Below are 23,716 nucleotides of genomic sequence, written 5' to 3'. Positions count from 1 at the left end.
ATGTACACGTCTTTTATTTATTATTCACAGAACAAGGACGAGAGACAGGCTTATCAATTTCTTACCTAGCCTAAATCCTGACAGGTGCCATGCACACACACACCAGGGATGAATCACACAGGTTAAACTCATACCGATTGATGTGCTGACGCGGACTCGAGGGTGGCCGCTTCTGCGCGGATCAATCCGGACGTGCAGCTTGGATGAAGGAAGGTCCGAACGACGAACCCCTGCTTCGAAGTCAGCACGTATGATGATCCTGCTCCAGGAACAATTCAGCGCAGGCGTCGACCTCAGCTCGGATCGAGCACCAGCACGAGGAACGAAGGTCGAGCACAGGAAGTACGAAACAGCACATAGGCCGATGAGAGAGAGAGAGAGAGAGACAGAGACAGAGACAGAGAGACACACACACACACACACACACACACACACACACACACACACACACACACACACACACACACACACACAGCCCGAAGTGTGATGGGCACCGGTTTATATCGGGTCGAAAGGCTTTCTAGCATGTTCCACAGCCTCCCATTGGCCGAGGTTGGTCACTTTTACAACCTAACATCGGTTGCTTCCTGGAGAAGTGTCCACTACCTCTCATTGGTTGTTTGCTGGAGATGTGTCCATGCCCTCTCATTGGTTGCCTGCTGGTGACGTGTCCACCTCATTGGTCATTTGCTGGTGACGTGTCCACCTCATTGGTCATTTGCTGGTGACGTGTCCACGTCCTCTCATTGGTTGCCTGCTGGTGATGTGGGCAGTTCTTTTAGCCATGCCTACCACAGTTGTGGTTGATCACATGGATTGTGCCTGTAGCCACGCCTCCTTGCACATGAAGCAATGTCTTCCTTCAACGAAATAAAGGTTTGAAATCCTGCCTAAATTCAATGCATATCTGCTTTAGTTACTACACAATGGGAAGGGAGCTAATCTTTACATTTAATAAGAAATAACAAACTACTGCAGGCTACATGTTGTCGTGTAATTAACTAGAGGGGGTTCGTTCTTTATTGCAAAATCACAACAATATGTTAATGATGGAGCTGACTTTGAAGTGTGTGTCCACCCTCAGGACAGCCAGGAAACAATATCTCTCCACTCCCAAACCTGTCTCCCTCTTCCAAATCTGGTGGCATCTGGTCAAATCTGTTTCTGGTGTTTGCTCGCCCTCCATCCCCTCCCTTAACTCAAACGGATACACAGCTGACTCCGCACGTGAAAAAGCTGAATGTCTCAACTCTGTGTTTGCCTCTAAATCTTGTGTCCCAAACCCATCCCTCTCTGTACCCACCGTACCCAGTCGTACCCAGCTGCTCCTGGACTCTGTCCTTTCCTCCAGACAAGGTGGAGAAGTTTCTGTCAACCCTCGACTGATTCTGCAACTGGACCTGACGGCATCAGCCCACGGGTCCTAAATCCTGCTCTGCCACTCTTTCACCCCCTCTCCCTGTTCTCTTCACCCTCTCTTTTGCTCAAGATCATCTGCCATCAGCTTGGAAATCAGCCAACATCACCGCTTTACACAAAAAGGTGCAAAAACAGATCCTTGCAACTACAGACCAATCAGCCTTCTCCCAATTATCAGCAAAGCCATGGAATCCATCATTGCTTCCGATATCAAATCTTTCCTCTTCTCCAATGGCTTGATCTCTGATCATCAATTTGGTTTCAGACCAGGTCACTCTACTCTGGACATGCTGCTTCTGCTGTCTCAACAATGGATGGAGGTCCTCAATGCCCAACAGGAAATTAGAGCTGTCTCCCTTGACATATCACGTGCCTTCGATACGGTCTGGCAACCCGCTCTGCTCACCAAACTCTCCTCCTATGGTATCCATGGAAATCTTCATGCATGGCTTGTGGAATTTCTCTCTAGTCATAGTCAACATGTGGCCTTGAATGGGTTTCTCTCATCTCCCCCTTCCTGTTCAGGCTGGAGTTCCCAGGCAGTGTTCTGGGCCCTGTGCTTTTTCTGGTCTTCATCAATGATCTCTCTGACTCTCTTGAAAATCCTCTCTGTCTCTTTGCTGATGACTCCACTCTCTGCCGCTCCATTCCTCATCCCTCAGATCGGCAGCCTGCAGGCTCCTCACTCTCTACAGACCTGGACAAAATCACAGACTGGTCAAACAAGTGGAACATATCTTTCAATCCTGACAAATCTCACACTCTGACGATGTCTCTCCGAAAAGAACGACTGGACAACCATCCCATCCACTTTCTGAACTATCCTCTCCAAGAAGTCAGTCACTCAAGCTTTTGGGTCTCACTATCTGCCATGATCTTTCCTGGGAAAACCACATTTCAAATCTGGTCTCCAAAGCCAGTCGCCGACTGGGCATCCTCCGTCATGTGAAGTCCTTCTTTGGCACACCTGAGCTCCTCACCACATACAAGGCTTTCATCCACAGCTCAATGGAATACTGTTCTCCCCCGTGGGCCGGTGCTCCTGCCTCACACCTAGCTCGGCTTCACGCTATTGAAACCAAAGCTTTCAGAATCATTGGAATCTCCTGCGATGAAGCTAACTCTGAGGGCCTCTCACTTACTCACCGCAGGCAGGTTGGTGGTCTTTCTGTCTTCTACCAACTCCTCTACGGCCTTGCTCCCCCAGCTCTCTCTGGGCTCTGTCCCCCAAATATTCCTACAGATCGCACAAGATCCGCCTGCAACCCTCTTATGGTTAAACTGCCAAAATCAAGACTCACTGCTCACCTTCACTCCTTCATTCCTCTTTTCTCCCACCTCTGGAACAAACTCTCTCACTCTCTTCAATCCCACTCCTCCCTCCAGGTCTTTAAAACAGCTGTTCACCACCATCTCTTATCTTCCCCCATCCAAAACCTTGATCTATTCTACCCCTGCTAATTTCACCACAGATCCACTTTTTGGAAATACCAACTTTTTTTTCCTGGAAGACCTTGTAGTATCCTTGTGTTTTATACTTCTCACACCCCCACCCCCTTCCCACGCCTCCTCCCCCCAAGCCTCCTCCCTCCAACAGATCTCCCGATGTCCCTGATCTCAAATGTTGTGTTTGTGTTCTTCGCCTTCTCTCCCCATCTTGTCTACCGCTCCCCTTATTATATAGCTCCCCTGATTATATACTTTGTGTGTCTGTTTTGATTTTTGTGTCATAAATGTTAACTCTTTCACGAGCATAGATCCTGTATACAAAAAAAAATAATAAAAGAATGATGTCATCGGTGCCTTCATTATTATGTCATAATTCGACAACTACAACGCTTAATCTGATCAGTATGAAAAAACATTTTCTCTGCAACTGTTAGTCTGATGGACACAAAATTTGGACCATAGGAGTGACTCCTCCTGTAGAATTATTCAATGATAATGATGACGTCATCGGTCACATGGTACAGGCGCCATCTCTGAAAAATCAAAAAACGTTGCACCTTTATATCTCCGAAACCGCTCCAGGGAAAAAATTGAAACATGGCATGTTGTCAAGTACTTCCCATGGGGAATAAGATATGTTAATGATGTCATGGGTGCCTTCCTGGTGATGTCATAATTTGACAAAGATGACGCTTCGTCTGATAATTTTTTAATTTATTGAGCGTGATCTACACAACATTTATATTAGAGAATATAAATTTTGTGGTGGGGTCACCCATGGGAATCCCACAGGCATGGACGTGTGTGACATTTGGAGATCTTCATTTGGATGCTGCACATTCTTTTTTACAAAATGGTTACTGGCAATTTATCATATCCACAAATGATGTCATCTACACAATGCATTTACTTCTGATAACATGTGAATGCATGTGCGTGCACATGGGAAATACAGTTTGTAATGTGTAATTACATCTCATGTAAAATGTGATTTCAAGAGCTCAAATCCTCTCCTTCCCCCATGTGAGAGGGGGGGGGGGGTGGGTCACACACGGGGGAGGGGGGGGGGTTGGGAAGAAGAGAGGGTCACACATGGTGTAGTGGGTAACACACACTCAAGGGGGATTGGGTCACACACACATGGGGGGGGGGGGGGGAGTGGGACACATGCTAGGGACCGGGGAGTGGGTCACACACAGGGAAGGAGGAACACGGGGGGGGGGTGGGGGGGGGGGAGAGTGGGTCACGCACGGGCACGTTGTTAGTGGGTCACACACACTCACACACTCAAGGGGGATTGGGTCACACACACTCACACACTCAAGGGGGATTGGGTCACACACACGGGGAGAGTGGGTCACACACACACACACACCTTCATACATACACACACACACACACACTGGGGAATGGGTCACACACACACATGGGGGGGGGGGGGTAGGGGGGAGGAAGTGGGTCACACACACACATCTCGTTTTTCAATTTCTGTTCCTCACAATTCTGTCTCTCTCTTATTCACAGACACGCACGCACGCACACACACACACACCAACACACACACACACGGGAGGGGGTCACACACACACTCACACACGGACAGGGGAGGGGTCACACACACACAATCGCACACGGATGGGGGAGTGGGTCACACTCGCACACGGGAGAGTGGATCACACTCACACACACACACACACACGGGGGAGTGGGTCACACCCGCACACGGGAGTGGGTCACACACACACATCTCGTTTTTTCATTTCTGTTCCTCACAATTATATCTCTCTCTTTTATTCACACACACACACACACACACACACACACACACACACACACACACACACACACACACACACACACACACACACACACACACACACACACACTTAATTCATTGTACAGTATCGGTTGTTCCTAAACTTAAATAATTTAAAGGATTGTTGTAAATGATGTTAATTTCACAACATCCCATATTCAACTTTATTTAAATTGTAAACCTCAAACATAGTTTCTCCACCTAAATCAAGGACCTTAACCCATAAGCAACTGACTAGTTTCCCGACTGCATGGATCATCAGCTGGGCACCGTTCTTCCTTGAGGTTTCGATCCTTTCAACCCAGGACCTCTCCAAACGGCAGATCCACAACCTCGATCATGGATCCACATCAATAGATGGTACATCAGTAGATCCACAACCTCAGTTGCGTCCAGGCAGTCAGTCAACCCATCAATGCAACATCACTTATTCCAACTTTACTCACAATAGGATTTAATGTATATTATCATATATTTATAACTTTCCTTACACACTCGATAATATGATATCATTAAATCATGCACATCTTACCTTAAATACATCAATCTACTAACTAGCACGACCACACCACCTACCTCTCGATCAAACTGTACTTCGAATGTACAAACTGTCACCGATAACGGTTTTTACACGTTTTTAAACACACACACAAACACACACACACACACACACACACACACACACACACACACACGAGTGTGTCTCTCACACAAACACATACACATACTGTTATGTGCTCCTCCCCAAACCCCCTGGTCATGGTGTACCTCTGAGCCCCGAGAGGAGTCACGGCAGAAAAATGTGTTATTCTGTGTCACAGATCAATGGTGAAACCACACCAATTATTGTTACCAACAAACAAATATTGTATTAAGATCACACAAGAATAACAACACAAAAACAATAGTAATCAATGGTACAACAACTAGTATATCATTCCTATGATGGTACCATCAGCTTCGTACAATATAACTCACTGTGCTCCAAGTGAGCGAAAAGCAGAAGATTCCCAATGTCTCTATTCGTGCATCAAGCCAAAGTTGTATTCCGGCATCAAGCCAAAGTCGTATACCGGCATCAAGCCAGAGTCCTATTCCGGCATCAAGCCAAAGTCGATCCGCTCCAGCGATCATCAGAACAATGTCCAATCGAGACCAGAATCCCGTTGGGTTGGCAGTTACAGTCCTGCTGCCAAAGCTGCGCAAAGGCGCCCTCAAGGCGACTGGGAAATCCAAAGGCGCCCTCCAGGCGACTGGGAAATCACACCCTCGGGTATGGACGTTTCACGGCTCACAGTCGGCGACACCGCAGATTTACCTTCAAAGAGCCACGTCACACACACACGCCAGATCCACGTCTGAATGTGGTGACAGTGATTAAAGCGAAGCGGAAAACCTTGAGCGAAGCGCAAATGCGTGGGGTAAAATGGCCGACGGCCCGTACTCAGGACGTAACGGCCCTCCAATGATTCTCTTCAGAATCCACCGCAAAACCTGACATGCAGGTTGATCTGTCACAGCGATAACAACTCTGTCGCAAGAATCCCTTTCCTGGGAAACCCAAAAGTTCGCTAGTGACCGCCGTTCGCTAGCGTTGGCTCAAAACCTCAATGCCGCTCAGCTTCTTCTTGTCCGACTCACTCGCTCCACCTTCTTTTTTCTTCTCTTCTTCTTCGTCGTCGTCCGGTTCCCGATCCGGTTTCCGGTTTCTTTTAACACTAACTTTTTCACCTTTTGAAAACAGTTCATAAACAATAAACCTTTTGAAAACAATAATAGCGCATGGAATCGAAAATGTTTACAGTGGATGAAAACCACAACAATGGAAGTGACGAATCCGTAACAATACACACACACACACACACCTGTAGCTACGAAATGCATTTTCTTTGGGCGGTGTATAATCGCTCCAAACGAAACAGGCATTACCTCGTTTCCTTTGCTTGAGTTGTTCAAAAAGTAATTAATGATCGAAGACGTGTTGATCGAATCTTAAAATGCACATCCGATCATACAGACATACAGAGCATACAGAGGCCGATCGTTGGCCGATAGAGCCCATGACTCTTCTTCATTTTTAAACTTGAATGTGTCGATAACTTTTCGCTTTACAAAGTAAAAATAGATTAAAACCAAACTTTATTAATAAATATTGTATTCCATAGTTAGTTTACATTATTATGTACATTTTTGAAGTACTGTATTGTTTAATACCATGGTTGGGAAAGAGTTGACTTGCTTAAAACAAACTCTGTATATACACCCCAGGGATATGGGAAAATACTAGTACCCGACTGCAAAGCCGCAATGAGCCGGCGAAGCCAAAGCCTCTTGCCACTATTTTACCCATCACTATGGCATCAGTAGGTTAGGTAGTTGGTAGTAGGTAGGCCTAGTTCAAAATGACACCATTTGCATTCTGGATGAGATTAAAATTTATAAAATTCCCTTCTTGATTAATTCGGTGAATTCCGTCTCAACTTCGGATATTTCTGGCCGTGAAAAACTATCCCCCACGGCTGCGAGATTTCTAAAAAATAATTCTTCGTCAATTTTAGAATATTTGACTTCCGACTTCCGTTTTCACCTTCCGAAATGTGGTAAAATCTTTTTTGAAATATTTTTTCAAATGCTCGAATCTCATTGGTTCCGACAAATGGTGACGACTTTCGTTGAAGATAACCAGGGCCCGTGTGGGCCCGGGAAACGAGGTTGGTCTTAAAGTATTTTGATTACAAATTAGAGGTGCATAAGATTGTGAATCAAACAAAGACGGGTGAAACAAACTCCTATTGAACTTTTTCGCAATTTTTTTATGCATACTTCCGCATCTGGAAGATGGCGGCCTCCATTGAGTGATTTGGTTTTTGAAATATTTTTTCAAATGCTCGAATCTCATTGGTTCTGGTGTTTGGTGATGATTTTCGTTGAAGATAACCAGGCCCGTGCGGGCCGAGGTTGGTCTTAAAGTATTTTAATTACAAATTAGAGGTGCATAAGATTGTGAATCAAAAAAAGACGGGTGAAACAAACTCCTATTGAACTTTTTTCAATTTGTTATGCATACTTCTGCATCCACAAGATGGCGGCCTCCATTGAGCGATTTGGTGCGTCAAAGCTTCGAAATTCTCAAGGGATCCAGCAAAATCTGGCTTTTCAACATAATACGTATGCGTTGATTGATAACACCGGCTTCGCCGGCTATAATTAGACTTCGGTTCGATCCCAAACTTCAGTATTCAGTCACTGTATTTTTACTAAGTAAAAATATTGTTGCGTGGACGGCTCTATTAAAATGGAGCACACCACGAATTGAGCATTACTTTGAGGCATTGTTCAATAGCGGATGTTATATCTACGTGTGGGAAGAAGAGAGAAGAAGAAGGAGCTGGAAGCTTTTACCTGACCGATCTCGCTGGGCAGTCTTCAAAGCCTGCAGGAAATAAACTCAAACGGGAATCGATTTAGAATGTACAAAAATAACAGGTTTATTTAACAGAACCCGAGAACAAGAATGCGACGGTAAATAAATGTCCTAAAATGGAGCGCTCCCACACCAGTCTTAAACACAAACAAATGGGGATGACAACTGGATAAAATAAATTGTGTGGGTTATCGTGCACTCAGCTCAACTCGCTCGGTGCATTGTCTGCAATCGTCAGGCCCCAAGCGCGCAGTCTTGACGTGGCTACGGTGTTGGCGGGAAAACTGCCCGTCGTTTGGCGCGCGCGCACCAAATCAGGCCTCCGTTCTCCTCACACGCCAATGGATTGTTTCAGTACGAGTGTCGAAGGCCAGGGGTGAGCGAGAGGCAGGAACGTCGGGAGACGAGAGGAATATGCGAGAGGCGAGGAAGGGCAAAATGCAAGAGTCCAGGGTCAGAGAAGGTCCAAGCGCAGGAGGGATCCAGAACAAGAAGAAACGAGAAGGGCAAAATGCCGGCCAGCGAGTCCTTTTATCGCTTGTGGTCTGACTCACCGGTCCTTCCTTTCAATCAGTCCATCGCCTCTCGACCTTCTAGAATGTTCTTCCCACGTAAGTCCCTCACCATTGGCCAAGCGCTTCGCGCTTTCCTCCTCATGCCATCGGTCGGTGGCCAATCAGTTTGTTGCTTCTTCCTACCAATCAGCGGGTCGCTCTTTGCTCTGCCCCTGGCCAATCACAATTCCTTCCTTACTCTAGCCTTTCATTGGTGTGATATCTCCATCAAACCCCCTTGACCAATCCATCACGATGTGGGCCTGGCCTTAGCCTGCCTGAGCAATGTTTATTCGCCATGTTGGCGCAATGTGTGGGCGCTTCCTGCCTGTACTTCCAGGTGAGTTTTGTTGTGGGGGGCGGGGGGGAAGGAATTTTATTAGTATGTGTGTACTGTTGGGCCTGACTAGTGTCTATGGTGTAGTGCCATAAGGGACAATGGATAAATCACAGGTCTCACGAACAGGGGAATTAACATAATCCCTACTCTAGTTAGCACAAGGATCATCCTTGTGTGATCACAAAGATACACGTACGCGAACAAACCACCTAAACAAACTTATTACATGTGTGGTTCCCTATCACGATAATCGGAGCACACTACCTATACAAAGCTACCCGAATCTATATATCCCTCGACCCCAAAATTCATACCAATATAAATAACGAAGTCCTGGGAACGTTCTTTCTTCTCATTCCCCTCTCTCATTCCCCTCTCTCTCTTTCTCCTCTCTCCTTCCCCATGCCCACATAACAGTCGACATTCAAAACGGCTGTTGGAATACATGTCGCCGATTTTCTCAACTCGAGCTGAAACTGAGACTTGAACCATCCCAGCGACTGTGATGGTGAATTAGTCGAGATAAAGCTGAGGGAGACTCAATGAATGGCCTTTATGTTACAGGCCTTTGAAAATGCATTTTGTTCTATAAAAGGTATCATCGAATTTTATTCCCGTTTTTTTTCAACTGAGTCTAAAACCATGTTAGCGACTGTGAAAAATGAAATGAGATATCGAATTAGAGTTGAAATAAAACTGCGAGAGAGAGCAATACACCGCTGACCTAACAAAAGAGGCCTCAAAGCTATGTGAGTAAACAAAATGGTAGATATTTGTTTTTGAAGCCCCACCCAGACCGGGTGTAGCCTCACCCCCGGACAGACAGACGGACAGGATCACCTACGGAGAATATATATATTCGATCTGAAGGATATATATATATATATACTGTATATATATATATATACTGTATATATATATATATATATACTGTATATATATATATATACTATACTGAAACGCAAAAGAAACTTACCACCTTTGAAACCTTTAAATATCATCAATAACACTGCGTGTAGTAAATGTGTGAACTTATTTGTGGACAATAGTGGCCTCACTGTCAGACAAAACGGTCACGGATGGTCACTTGAACCTTCAATGGTCACTTCATAGCACAGCTGTTGAACAGCCGTTTTGACTGTCAGTGATTAGCCAAGGGGTACGGGATGATTTTAATGAGCTGCACATGATGTCTTGATATTGGCTTTAAAAAGGCCAGTGCAAAATGGGCATTTCAATCAACATGCCACGATTGTCAAGGGATCACCGGCAGCGTGCCCTGGGCATGCTGCAAGGCGGACTGAGCTACCGTGAGGTGGCACGTCGCCTTGGCTGTTCACACCAGACGATATCGGCCCTGGTGGACAGAGACACCCTCCACAACTCTGCAGATGACAGACCTCGATCAGGGAGGCCAAGAGTCACCACTGCAAGGCAGGACAGGCAGATGGTCCGAAGTCACCTGCGGGATCGATTCCGTCCAGCATCCCGCACTGCGGCAGAAACTCCGGGGCATGCAAACCCACGGATCTCCAATGATACTGCACGAAGACGACTGCATGACTATGGTCTGACTGCCAGAAGACCATACAACTTACCACTTGTTTGAAATGGAATAAAATTGTAACAGTTCAAAATAAAACAAACCAACAATTGCTAATTGAAACATTGGCATTTTATTGATGACATGTCAAGATTTTGACCAGGATACACCATCTCATCAGTTTGTTTTCCAGTACAGAACAGCACAGGGTGCAATGTCAGTCCCCTTTCAATAGCGTGTGTGGCCACCATTGTTTTGGATACAGGCAGTGCATTGTCGGCGTATACTGCCTACCAGTCTTTGGATGGATTGCTGCTGGATTCTGTCCCACTCAGTCCTCAATGTCTGAAGCAGCTCTGCCCGTGTCCTGGCCCTGCCAACTACGCGTCTCCCAAGCTCATCCCACAGGTGCTCTATGGGAATCAGGTCAGGGGAGAGCGCAGGCCACTGCATGGTGTTGATGTTCTCGCCTTGGAGAAATGCAGTGGTAAAGCGAGCAGCATGGGGACGAGCGTTGTCATGCTGAAAGGTTCTCAGTTCTGGGTGGTCTAGCAGGAATGGCAGCAGATGAGGTCGCATGATGTTATCCACATACCGCTGGGCGTTAAGATTCCCATCCACAACCACCAGTGGCGTCCTGTACCGGCCTGATATGGCGGCCCACACCATCACACTTGGGCCACCCCACCTGTTGGCTTTACGCACGCAACAATCGGCATATCGCTCGCCAGTTCTTCTCCAGACACGCTCACGCCCATCAGGACTTTCCACACAGAACCTTGACTCATCGCTGAAAGCGACCTCGTTCCACTGCGCCAAGGTCCACCACTGATGCTGCTGGCACCATCTCTGTCGGTTGCGGCGATGGGCAGCCGTCATCACAGGGCCTCTGTATGGTCTTCTGGCAGTCAGACCATAGTCATGCAGTCGTCTTCGTGCAGTATCATTGGAGATCTGTGGGTTTGCACGCCCCGGAGTTTCTGCCGCAGTGCGGGATGCTGGACGGAATCGATCCCGCAGGTGACTTCAGACCATCTGCCTGTCCTGCCTTGCAGTGGCGACTCTTGGCCTCCCTAATCGAGGTCTGTCATCTGCAGAGTTGTGGAGGGTGTCTCTGTCCACCAGGGCCGATATCGTCTGGTGTGAACAGCCAAGGCGACGTGCCACCTCACGGTAGCTCAGTCCGCCTTGCAGCATGCCCAGGGCACACTGCCGTTGATCCCTTGACAATCGTGGCATGTTGATTGAAATGCCCATTTTGCACTGGCCTTTTTAAAGCCAATATCAAGACATCACGTGCAGCTCATTAAAATCATCCCGTACCCCTTGGCTAATCACTGACAGTCAAAACGGCTGTTCAACAGCTGTGCTATGAAGTGACCATTGAAGGTTCAAGCGACCATCCATGACCGTTTTGTCTGACAGTGAGGACACTATTGTCCACAAATAAGTTCACACATTTACTACACGCAGTGTTATTGTTGATATTTAAAGGTTTCAAAGGTGGTAAGTTTCTTTTGCGTTTCAGTATATATATATTGTTGCGGATATGAGGATTGCATTTTTTTGGATTGTGTGTATTGTAGTGGTAAATTGTTGTGTAACATTGGTTGGATGCCCCTCCTGCCTCCAGAGTTGTGTAAAGGAAAAAAGGGCGTCTCGGTAGTTAATTCCATGAAACACCACATTGAAGGACCCGATAAAACCCTTGTTCAGTAGCTTATATCTTATTATGTGTTTTAGGGTAAGGCCTTGTCTTCCATTAAAATAATACTCCATTGCACCGAATCAATTAAGAATAGCTCCCCTTCAATAATTCCATTTCCCAGCCAAACTCTCCATCTGTGGGTAAAGCAGTTCACAAGCGTGGGATGCACGCCCTCTCATTTCGCTGCGATGGTGAATATGTGCTCCGTGCTCTGTTTGAACAGGAGGGGCGGGGTCGCCAGGGAGAGGCAAGCCCAGGGTGCGCCACGAAGGGCGGGGCTGTTCAGCCCCATGCCCAAATAAGGAAACAAGCCCGTGGCTCGCCACGAGGGGCGTGCCGTCGGCGCCATGCCCAAATAAGGAGACAAGCCCGTGGGATTACCATACAAGGTCACGAAACAGAGCACGGGGGGGAGGGCGGGAACGAAACTGAGGAGGGCGTGTCAGACCCGCGCTGAAGGTATGACAGAAGGGTGTGACGATCGCTGGGACAAGCTACACGAGAGATACGGCAGATGAGTCCAGGTGCGTAAGAGGGTCGGCAGTCCACCGGGAGAGAGTTCAGAGTTGCACCGGAGTTGCGTGAGAGATACGAAAAGCCTTTGACAAAGAGCCGCTTCAACCAGCCCCGTTTCAACCTGCCGAGTGACCCTGCCGGCGTGCGCTGTAAAGCCGAATACAAGGAGCTGCCGGCGTGCGCTGTAAATCCGAATACAAGGAGCTGCCGGCGTGAGCTGTAAAGCCGAATACAAGGAGCTGCCGGCGTGCGCTGTAAAGCCAAATACAAGGAGCTGCCGGCTCCTCGCTTCCCGCCCGGAGTGGACCTGCTCGCTGTCCCCTGTGATCCCACCTGCTCATCCCTCCAAACGATTCCTACCCTTCCATCCATTTGCGTACGTGAGTTTGTTTTCTTTGTTCTGTCCTGGGTAGTAAACTAAGTCAGTATAAGCTAGTAATTTGCACTGTGTTACCTGCTTTTTCATGTCCGCTGTAAATACTCGTGACTGCTCTTTTTGCTTATGTGTGTGTAAATAATAATAAACCCCGTTACTCTTCTGTACGTCTTCTTCTTCTTCTTCCTCTTTGCATTCGTCGTCTTAGTCTTTTCCCCATTGAATATCTGTGGCGCGATACGGCCAACGTTTGGGTGAATCGGGTTTAGTCGGGGAACAACTGTTCGGCCGCGGTGCCTTCGCTCGGCAAACAACATCCATATCCGCGGACCGTAACAATATATATATATATACTGTATATATATATATATATATATATACTGTATATATATATATATATATATATACTGTATATATATATATATATACTGTATATATATATATATATATATATACTGTATATATATATATATATACTGTATATATATATATATATATATATACTGTATATATATATATATATACTGTATATATATATATATATATATATACTGTATATATATATATATATACTGTATATATATATATATATATATATACTGTATATATATATATACTGTATATATATATATATATATATACTGTATATATAATATATATATATACTGTATATATATATATATACTGTATATATATATATATATATATATATATATATACTGTATATATATATATATATATATATATATATATATATATACTGTATATATATATATATATATATACTGTATATATATATATATACTGTATATATATATATATACTGTATATATATATATATATACTGTATATATATATATATACTGTATATATATATATATACTGTATATATATATACTGTATATATATATATATATATATACTGTATATATATATATATATATATATATATATATATATATATATATATACTGTATATATATATATATATATATATATATATATATATATATATATATATATATATATATATATATATATATATATATATATATACATATATATATATATACATATATATATATATACACAGTCACGTGAAAAAGTAAGTACACCCCGTGTAAAGTTTTGACTTTTTCAACATATTTCAACATACAGCTATTTGATCTTCATTTCAACAATATTGATAGATAAAGGTGATATAATATAACAAATATCATGAAACATTTACATTTTGTAGTCCATTGTATAATTTAAATAAACATAAATGCAAATTTCGCATGTGGAAAAAGTAAGTACACCCCCACATTTATCACAAATTCAAATACCTAAAATTAGAATCAGGTGCACCAGCTCAAGTGCAAATGATTAGAACATCGTTAGAGAGGATCTTGGAGGAACCTGTCTTATTTAAACCTCAGACATTTCGTTTGGTTTGCTCTTTGTTGTTGAAGTGTGTGTGGCATCACCATTCCTAGATCAAAAGAGCTCTCTGAGGCCTTCAGAAAGGAGGTTATAGATGCCTACGAGTCTGGGAAGGGATTTACAAAGATCTCCAAACAATTTGAAATCAATCATTTGACTGTGCGGAAGATCATCTATAAGTGGAGAGGATTCCAAACAACTGCCAACTTGTTCAGGCCAGACCGCCCCAGCAAGTTCAGCCTGAGAGTAGACCGCAAGATGCTGAAAGAAGTCTCTAAGAACCCCAGAATGTCATCACGGGACCTACAGGTAGCTCTTGCCACTGTTGATGTCAAAGTGCACGAGTCTACCATTAGAAAGAGGCTGCACAAATTTGATCTACATGGGAGGTGTGCCAGGAGGAAACCTTTGCTGTCCAGAAAGAACATCAGGGCAAGACTAAAGTTTGCCAATGAACACCGAGGCAAAGACCAGCACTTCTGGAACAATGTGCTCTGGACAGATGAGTCAAAGGTAGAGCTATTTGGCCACAGTACATTTGGCAAAAACCAAAGACAGCATTTGACCACAAGAACCTGATACCAACTGCAAAGCATGGTGGTGGAAATATTATGGTTTGGGGCAGCTTTGCTGCATCAGGGCCTGGGCAGCTCACCATCATAGAATCCACTATGAATTCTTCATTGTACCAGGGGGTGCTTGAGGATAATGTGAGGCCATCTGTCGGAGAGTTGAAGCTCAACCGAAGGTGGACCTTGCAACATGACAATGACCCTAAACATACCAGTAAATCCACCAAGGAATGGCTGAAAAGAAAGAAATGGAGGGTTCTGGAATGGCCAAGTCAAAGCCTGGATCTAAATCCCATTGAGATGTTGTGGGGGGGATTTGAAACGAGCTGTGCATGCAAGAAACCCCTCAAACATCGCACAGCTGAAAGAATTCTGCATGGAGGAGTGGGCAAAAATTTCTCCCAGTTGATGTCAGAGATTGGTAGACAGTTATAAGAAACGCCTACTTGAGGTTGTTTCTGCCAAAGGGGGCAATACCACCTATTCGAGCCAAGGGTGTACTTACTTTTTCCACATGCGAAATTTGCATTTATGTTTATTTAAATTATACAATGGACTACAAAATGTAAATGTTTCATGATATTTGTTATATTATATCACCTTTATCTGTCAATATTGTTGAAATGAAGATTAAATAGCTGTATGTTGAAATATGTTGAAAAAGTCAAAACTTTAGATGGGGTGTACTTACTTTTTCACATGACTGTGTATATATATATATATATATATATATATATATATATATATATATATATATATATATATATATATTATATATATAGATGATGTCATCACTCATGTGGTCTGGCAGCCATATTGGATTTTTGAAAAAAAACTAAAAAAACAGAAGAGTTGGCTCACACCAAGTTGACTACGTGGGGTTAGTATTCTTTGAACACTATCTAGTTTTATACGATGGAAACAACTACACTGAGGGACCTGTTTGTTGGTTGCAATTACCTTCATGTTGCTGAAAATATTTGTTGCCAGCACTGGGTTTTTTTACAAGCACCTTTCCGATAAAGATTACAACTCTACATGCAAATGCACTGATGTCTGTCAATGTTGTAGAATTACTACAATTCTCTCTCACTCAATGGCATCATTCTATCAAGCTTCCCTAAATGCCAGCCAGCCTTTGCACTAACAAACACTAACTATGATTTCACAGGGCCTGTGGCGGGTGGGGCCTTAGTTCAAAGCTTGGGAAATAGTGGATTTTTCAAGACGATGCTGGCAATTGGGATGCTTAACCTGGTGTATGCTCCATCCTGCTTCTTCTTGAGAAATCCTCCAGCCAGAGAAGAGAAACAGGTGACTTTGCATTTCACTACAACAAATTGGAATGAATATATAATAACACTCGAGTTTGTGCAATATAGGCAGATAACTATTCAATTTTTTGTGAAAATCTATTTAATATCATAGTTACCTTTCAGTATCTTATTATGATAGAGCAAACGTATATGGTTGCGTTGTTATGTCGTTATGTATGTTTGTTTATTTGCGACGAAAACGTCTTCTTCTTCTTCTTCAAAAAATATTAACACCCTCTTAATTGACCCTCTTAATTACGTTTAGACTGCTGAGACCCCTCAGACCTTTGACGACCCTTTAATTCTCCAAAGACCCTTAAGACCACCAACACCCCTGAAGACCCTGAAGACCCCAAAGACCCAAAATACCCTTGAAGGATCAGAGGCTCAAAAAGACCCTGAAGACCCAAATGGCCCCGAAGACCCAAAAGACTGCTGATACACGTACGCGAACAAACCGCCCAAAACAAAATTACATGTGGGGTTCCCTATCATGATAATGAACCCCGAAGAACCCCGAAGACCCAAATACCTAAAATACCCAAAACACCCCGAAGACCCAAAACACCCCGAAGACCCAAAACACACCGAAGACCCAAAAGAACAGGAAGACCCAAAACACCCCAAAGACCAGGAAGACCCAAAATACCCCGAAGACCAAAAATACCCCGAAGACCCAAAATACCCCGAAGACCCAAAACACCCCGAAGACACAAAACACCCCGAAGACACAAAACACCCCGAAGACCCAAAACACCCCGAAGACCCAAAACACCCCGAAGACCCAAAACACCCCGAAGACCCAAAACACCCCGAAGACCCAAAACACCCCAAAGACCCAAAACACCCCGAAGACCCAAAACACCCCCAAGACCCCGAAGACCCCCCCAAAAAACCCCGAAGACCCTAAAAAGACCCCAAAGACCCAAAACACCCTGAACACCCTGAACACCCAAAACACCCGAAACACCCGAAACAGCATGAACACCCTGAACACCCAAAACACAATGAACACCCAAATAACCCTGAACACCCAAAACACCCTGAACACCCAGAACACCCAAAACACCCTGAAGACCCCAAAGACCCTTACATACCCATTATAACCAAAATACCCCAAATATTCTTAAAGACCCAGAGGAAACAAAAGACCCTTAAGACCCATAAGCCCCTGAATACACCGAACACCCAAAAGACCCCAAAGCCCCCGAAGACCCAAATCACCCCAAAGACCCAAAATACCCTTAAAGGCCCAGAGGATCCAAAAGACCCTGAATACCTAAATGGCCATGAAAACACCGAAGACCCAAAAGGCCCCAAAACACCCCAAATATCCAAAACACCACAAAGATCAAAAAACCCTGAAGACCCAAATGGGCCTAAAGACCCAAAACACCATGAAGACCGAAAATACCAAAAAGACACCAAAATGGTCAAATATGCCTATCCCTCTGAAACGACGTGTGGTGAGGCATGCGGGGGGCACCGAGTCACGCTGGTCTATATAATAAAACAGGAATGTCTGTCTGTCTGTCCATCCCCAAACAACTTCCTCAATTTTGGGGCTCACCCCGCCAAACTTTCTGTGGAACCATTTGGGGTACCAGCGGGTATAGTAGGTGGGAGGTTACATAAATTTATCAATACAATTATGATTTTGTTTTTATCTGAACTAAGTGTTATATATCCGTACTTGCTCTCTGGCAGATTCGTCTGTTTTGGTTAACACGTTAGAATGGCATTTATATTTGTTTACCTCACAAGTTTTTGGAACATTGTGTTTTGTTATATTAATGGTATAGTATTAATTTGGGATTAGAATGATGCTGTTTGGAATGAAAGTATAGATAGATTGAGTTTAAAGGAGAAAGAGGAAATAATGTTATGGTTTCCACTCATGAAATGCTGCAATTTTTCGCTCACATGCGCGGATTTGTTATTTGCAGTTTCGCCATTGACTACATGTAGAAACATTGCCAAACTTTTGGTGGGGTCAGGTTCAGTAAGTTTTTTGCCCTCGTCCTTCACGAACCTGCTGTCCATGCCTGACATTCGACAGAAGGTGGCATAGTAATGTCGAATTTATTGGTTTATGTTTGGGGCAATTCCATGGGATGTAGGACACCAGTACTAAAATTTTCAACTTGTCATGTAGATCAAACTCCTCACATGGATCAATAGTGTTTAAGTTGAAGTTTCACAATTCGGAAGTTACCAGACATAATGCGGCCATATTGGTTTTCAAAATGGCCACCAAAATATGCCTGCAGTGTAATAGTCAAAAGTATAGCATTGATGGACAACTTGCTTCCTGTATTTCTGCCAGACAATGTATCTGAATGATAAAGTTGTTCGTGTTTGAGTATCTCTGCAAGACATGTTATCAAAAAAATAACAAAAACCAGTTGATGTCATTTCTTGATAATGAAAAAAAAAGATGTAATTTAATGAGAATTCATGTAACATCAGTTACCAAAAAGATCTTATCTTTATATTTACATAACACCCATTGAGAGATATTTGATGGTATTTGATATTTTTCCTCTCTAGTCAGTCCCCTCCCTAACTAATCTGAATTTAGTGTGAATATGGATTTTATTTTTTAATGGGCTCAGTAAAACATGTAACATCAGTTACCATAGCATCAGTTACCAGATATTCCTTGCCTTTTATTCACACAGTTGTCTTTTTTTTGTAGTTGGTTTGGTTTGTTCAACCTGGGATATTAAAATTGCAACTAGATGTTTGTGAATAAGCAACCAGGGGACATATGGCTTTAATACCTATCCAAGGACTAATTTAATACCTATCCAAGGACTATCCAAGCAAATTAGGATTAATGCCTTGCCAAAGGGCATTAGTGCACTAGCTTGGACTCTAATACGAGACCAATGCTCTACCATTGATCCAAGCGCACAGTGATCTTCATCTTCAGCGTTTTGAAGATCTCAACCTTTTCATCACCAAAGGGCAGAATAATCACTTCCTCGGGGTCAACCTTGGGTCACTTTCACCATGTGCTATTGTTTTATCAACTTGTATATCTCACACATGCACCCTCTTTTTAAAAAGTCAAGGACTTAATTTAAGTGATTATTACATATAACACATGTTTGTATGCAGTTTAAATTTAATATTGATGTGTGGCTTCATGCCCTTATATGCAAAATGCAGACTGCCATCATTTTAAAATTATAGACAATGCAAATCAAGAAAAGGCAGATACACCTGTATGCCTGAATGTAGTTTGTGCACATACGTGTACAGTATATGTACTTTTACATTTAATATCAGTTACATGGACAAAAAAAATAAAATTGTGTATTGTCTCATAAATTCAAAGAATGCAAGTGCAAGTACACACACACACACACACACACACACACACACACACACACACACACACACACACACACACACACACACACACACACACACACACACACACACACACACACACACACATCTTGTTTAAAAAAAAAGATAATTCAGTGAACCTTGAAACAAATTTTGCTTCTCTGTTAAACGTTCTGCATATTGGACATAAGCAGACTGCTGAAGTCTCACTTGGAAACTACCTGGTGCATGTATGAGAAGTTTGTGTTAATCAAGTCTTTAATGTGAGCACAAAAACAGTCACCTAATTTTGTTTTTTATTAGGTCTACTTAATTAAATATTTTAGACATGTTCATGCAGCAAATAAAACTAAAAGACAGATTTTCTTTGAATCTGAGTTTGTTGTTGCTGTTTTTTTGCTTTTTACCTTCGCAAAAGCGGAAGGTTATGTTTTGATCGCTGTGTATTTATTTGTATGTCTGTGTGTGTGTGTGTATGTTATTCGCATAACTCAAAAAGTATTCAACCGAATTGCATGAAATTTGGTGGGATGATTGGTTATTATACGGGACACATTTGATTAGATTTTGGGAGCAATCGGGTCAAAGGTCAAGGTCAAGGTCACGAAAAGGTCAAAATCGTATTTTTACCAAGTACAGAACAGTAGCTGCGGCGAAGGTATGCGCTCTACCGAGTGCCCGTTCTAGTTTCTTTTCTTTTTTTATGGCATAGCCCACAGGGCAAAGCAGTCTAGAACAGTGTTTGTCCATCCGTATGTCTGTATGTATGTATGTATGTATGTATGTATGTATGTATGTATATATGTATTGTTACACTTGTGGGGGTAAACTAAGAAATACCTCAAGAAAGTTCAGAATGTGTAGATTATAATGCTCGGTATGCCGCGAAGAAGCCATCTCGATGTACGTAAGTAGGCCGTCTGTCCGGGTAAGAGCGTTTGCATGTCACCATAAGGAGGGTGGGTTTGTGGTAATTAATTATAGGGTCTGTACGGTTAAATTTCCCTGTACATGCTTGCCTCCTATGATCTTCCCTCCGTTTTTTTTTTTATAAATAAAGAGCCAGCCAAACAACAAGTATAACATATGGACTCATTCGCTCACAGTGCCGCCAGGAATAACCAACACCCAGCACATTTGCCGATCGGGACGTAAGTCCCGCCTCATGACCGCCGACGTCATCCGAACATTCCCAGGCAGAGATTAGACTCCGCCCCCCTGATGACTCGTAACGAGGAGGCCATGCCCCGGCCTTCATGATTGGTGGAGGCACGATGGGACGATTGAGTAGAGCTCGGGGATTGGACAGAGTGTGATGTCATCGTGGAACATTCGAGAGATGGAGGAAGAGAACGCGGTCTCGCCATTTTTGAGTCTCTTGGTCCTGACATTCGTTGGAGGCGGTCGCATTTTGCTCTGGTGCTGGGGATCATTGTTGGCGGTCGCAGTCTTCTCTTCTCGTCCTGGTCTTGATCACGGTGGTCGCTTGGTTGTTTTACGTGGGAGAAAGACTGGTGCTCGTCTGTGTGCACCGGAGAGATCATCGGAGCCGTGTTAGCAAAGAAGAATCCTGCCTGCTTGCCTCACGCCGGCGGCTGGCTATGGGCATGATTCCACACCATCTTGTGCGTTTCCCACACGGTGGTTCGAGGCGACGACCAGCAAGCCTTACCAGCCATTTGGGGACGCAAAGCTAAGTGCCGGCCACCTTCAAACAAAACATCATTTATTTTTACTTGATTTTCCCCTTGTTTGTATACAAGCCTGAGTGGAGACGTCTCAATTGGGAATTTTAGTTTTAATCTCACCTTTATTGTTACTTGCATTTATTTTCATTAAATCGGTTATTGTTGCATTTTATCCTTTTGTCTCGTTTCGTTTCTTCGTTCGTGGGTTCAGATAACCCCTGCATGTGTTACCGATTAGATAAGGCTCGGGCCTTCCCACGTGTGCCAAAGATAATCCTACCAAGGTTCGGAGTATGCGTCGGAGTTTAATCTCGTTTAGGTTATTCATCTGAGGCCTGTCTTCTTCGTCTGAGGCCTGCCACAGACAGGACAGTATGTATGTTCCCTCAAACGTATACCAATCAGAGCTGAGGATCTGGTCACATGACAGGGTGATGCAATTACATCTGATGTCATTACGGCATACAACGGCTAACTCCACACTCCGCCATTTTGATTCCAATATCGTTCAGGCCGAACATATCGTCGAACCTGTCATATATCACAATCGCCATGCTCTACCTTAACGTTTTTAATTCCGTGTGAAACACAAACAAACCGATTGTTAAAATAATCATCAAATATCAAAAGCAGAGACGTTAAGGATCTTCCAACGACACAGTACATATAGGCCTTAGGCTTCATGTCTTCATGCCTTACCTTCAGGCCGCTTTGAACAAATTAGCCCAGGTTTCTTAATACAGAAGTGTTGTTTTCATAATAATAATAATAATAATAATAATAATAACTAGAACTGCCACTTTAAAACTGCTGGCAGTGATGACCGGTTTACTCGCACCCACTTTTGATGCAACCCCACTGTTGATACAACCCCACTTTTGATACAACCCCACTTTTGATACAACCCCAATTGTGATACAACCCCACTTTCATTACCTTCGCAAAAGCGGAAGGTTATGTTTTGATCGCTGTGTATTTATTTGTATGTCTGTGTGTGTGTATGTTAATCGCATAACTCAAAAAGTATTCAACCGAATTGCATGAAATTTGGTGGGATGATTGGTTATTATACGGGACACATTTGATTATATTTTGGGAAACAGATTTGCTCAAATTCTGACTATTTTTAACTCGATCGTATTTCACTCAAAGTTATGAGCGACTGAAGAAGAAGATGTCCATCCAGGACGTCATCACTATAACGCGATCTCCCGCGATCATTTCAACCTCAAAAAAAATTATAATTGCAGATTTGACAATAGATGAGGCATATTAACAAACGAATGAAACAGATTTGCTCAAATTCTGACTATTTTTAACTCGATCGTATTTCACTCAAAGTTATGCGCGACTGAAGAAGAAGATGTCCATCCAGGACGTCATCACTATAACGCAATCTCCCGCGATCATTTCAACCTCAAAAAAAATTATAATTGCAGATTTGTCAAGAGATGAGGCATATTAACAAACGAATGAAACAGATTTGCTCAAATTCTGACTATTTTAACTCGATCGTATTTCACTCAAAGTTATGAGCGACTGAAGAAGAGGATGTCCATCCAAGACGTCATCACTATAACGCGATCTGCGGCGAAGGTATGCGCTCTACCGAGTGCCCGTTCTAGTTGGACATGCTTTGACACAACCCCCTTGGATACAACCCCGACACACACACACACACACACACACACACACACACACACACACACACACACACACACACACATCCCCCCCCCCCACACACACACACACACACACACACACACACACACACACACACACACACACACACACACACACACACACATTCCCCCTACCCCCCACCCACATACACACAAATACACACACACAAACACATGCACACGTCCTCCCACCCCCACCCCCAACACACACACACACACACACACACACACACACACACACACACACACACACACACACACACACACACACACACACACACACACACACACATATCCCCCCACCCCTAACACACACACACATGCACACAGCCCCCCCACCCCCAACACACACACACAAACACACACACATATCCCCCACCCCTAACACACACACAAACACATGCACACATCCCCCCACCCCCCCCAACCCTAACACACATGTACACACACAAACACACCCACACCCCTCCCCCCACACGAACTCCCCTCCACAAATATACCCCTCCACACACACACATATCCACCCGCCCC

The 23,716-nt window shown here is 43.7% G+C and overlaps 1 protein-coding gene across 3 annotated transcripts in view; it reads left to right on the top strand.

Moving 5' to 3' along the window:
• LOC137420908 (synaptic vesicular amine transporter) overlaps positions 1–23,716 on the top strand; it is a 335,648-nt gene that overhangs the window by 299,497 nt on the left and 12,435 nt on the right. For all 3 annotated transcript variants that reach the window (XM_068106409.2, XM_068106410.2, XM_068106408.2), the window contains one exon: positions 16,314–16,456. In XM_068106409.2, the coding sequence (XP_067962510.2) occupies positions 16,314–16,456 (143 nt within the window). The remainder of the gene's footprint in view (positions 1–16,313; positions 16,457–23,716) is intronic.

The sequence above is a fragment of the Myxine glutinosa genome, chromosome 2 (assembly GCF_964187855.1).
Source record: "Myxine glutinosa chromosome 2, kmMyxGlut1.1, whole genome shotgun sequence".
NCBI classification, from domain to species: Eukaryota; Metazoa; Chordata; class Myxini; order Myxiniformes; family Myxinidae; genus Myxine; species Myxine glutinosa.
Note: the sequence above shows the minus strand (reverse complement) of the source record. Positions and strands in the feature narration are given on the sequence as shown.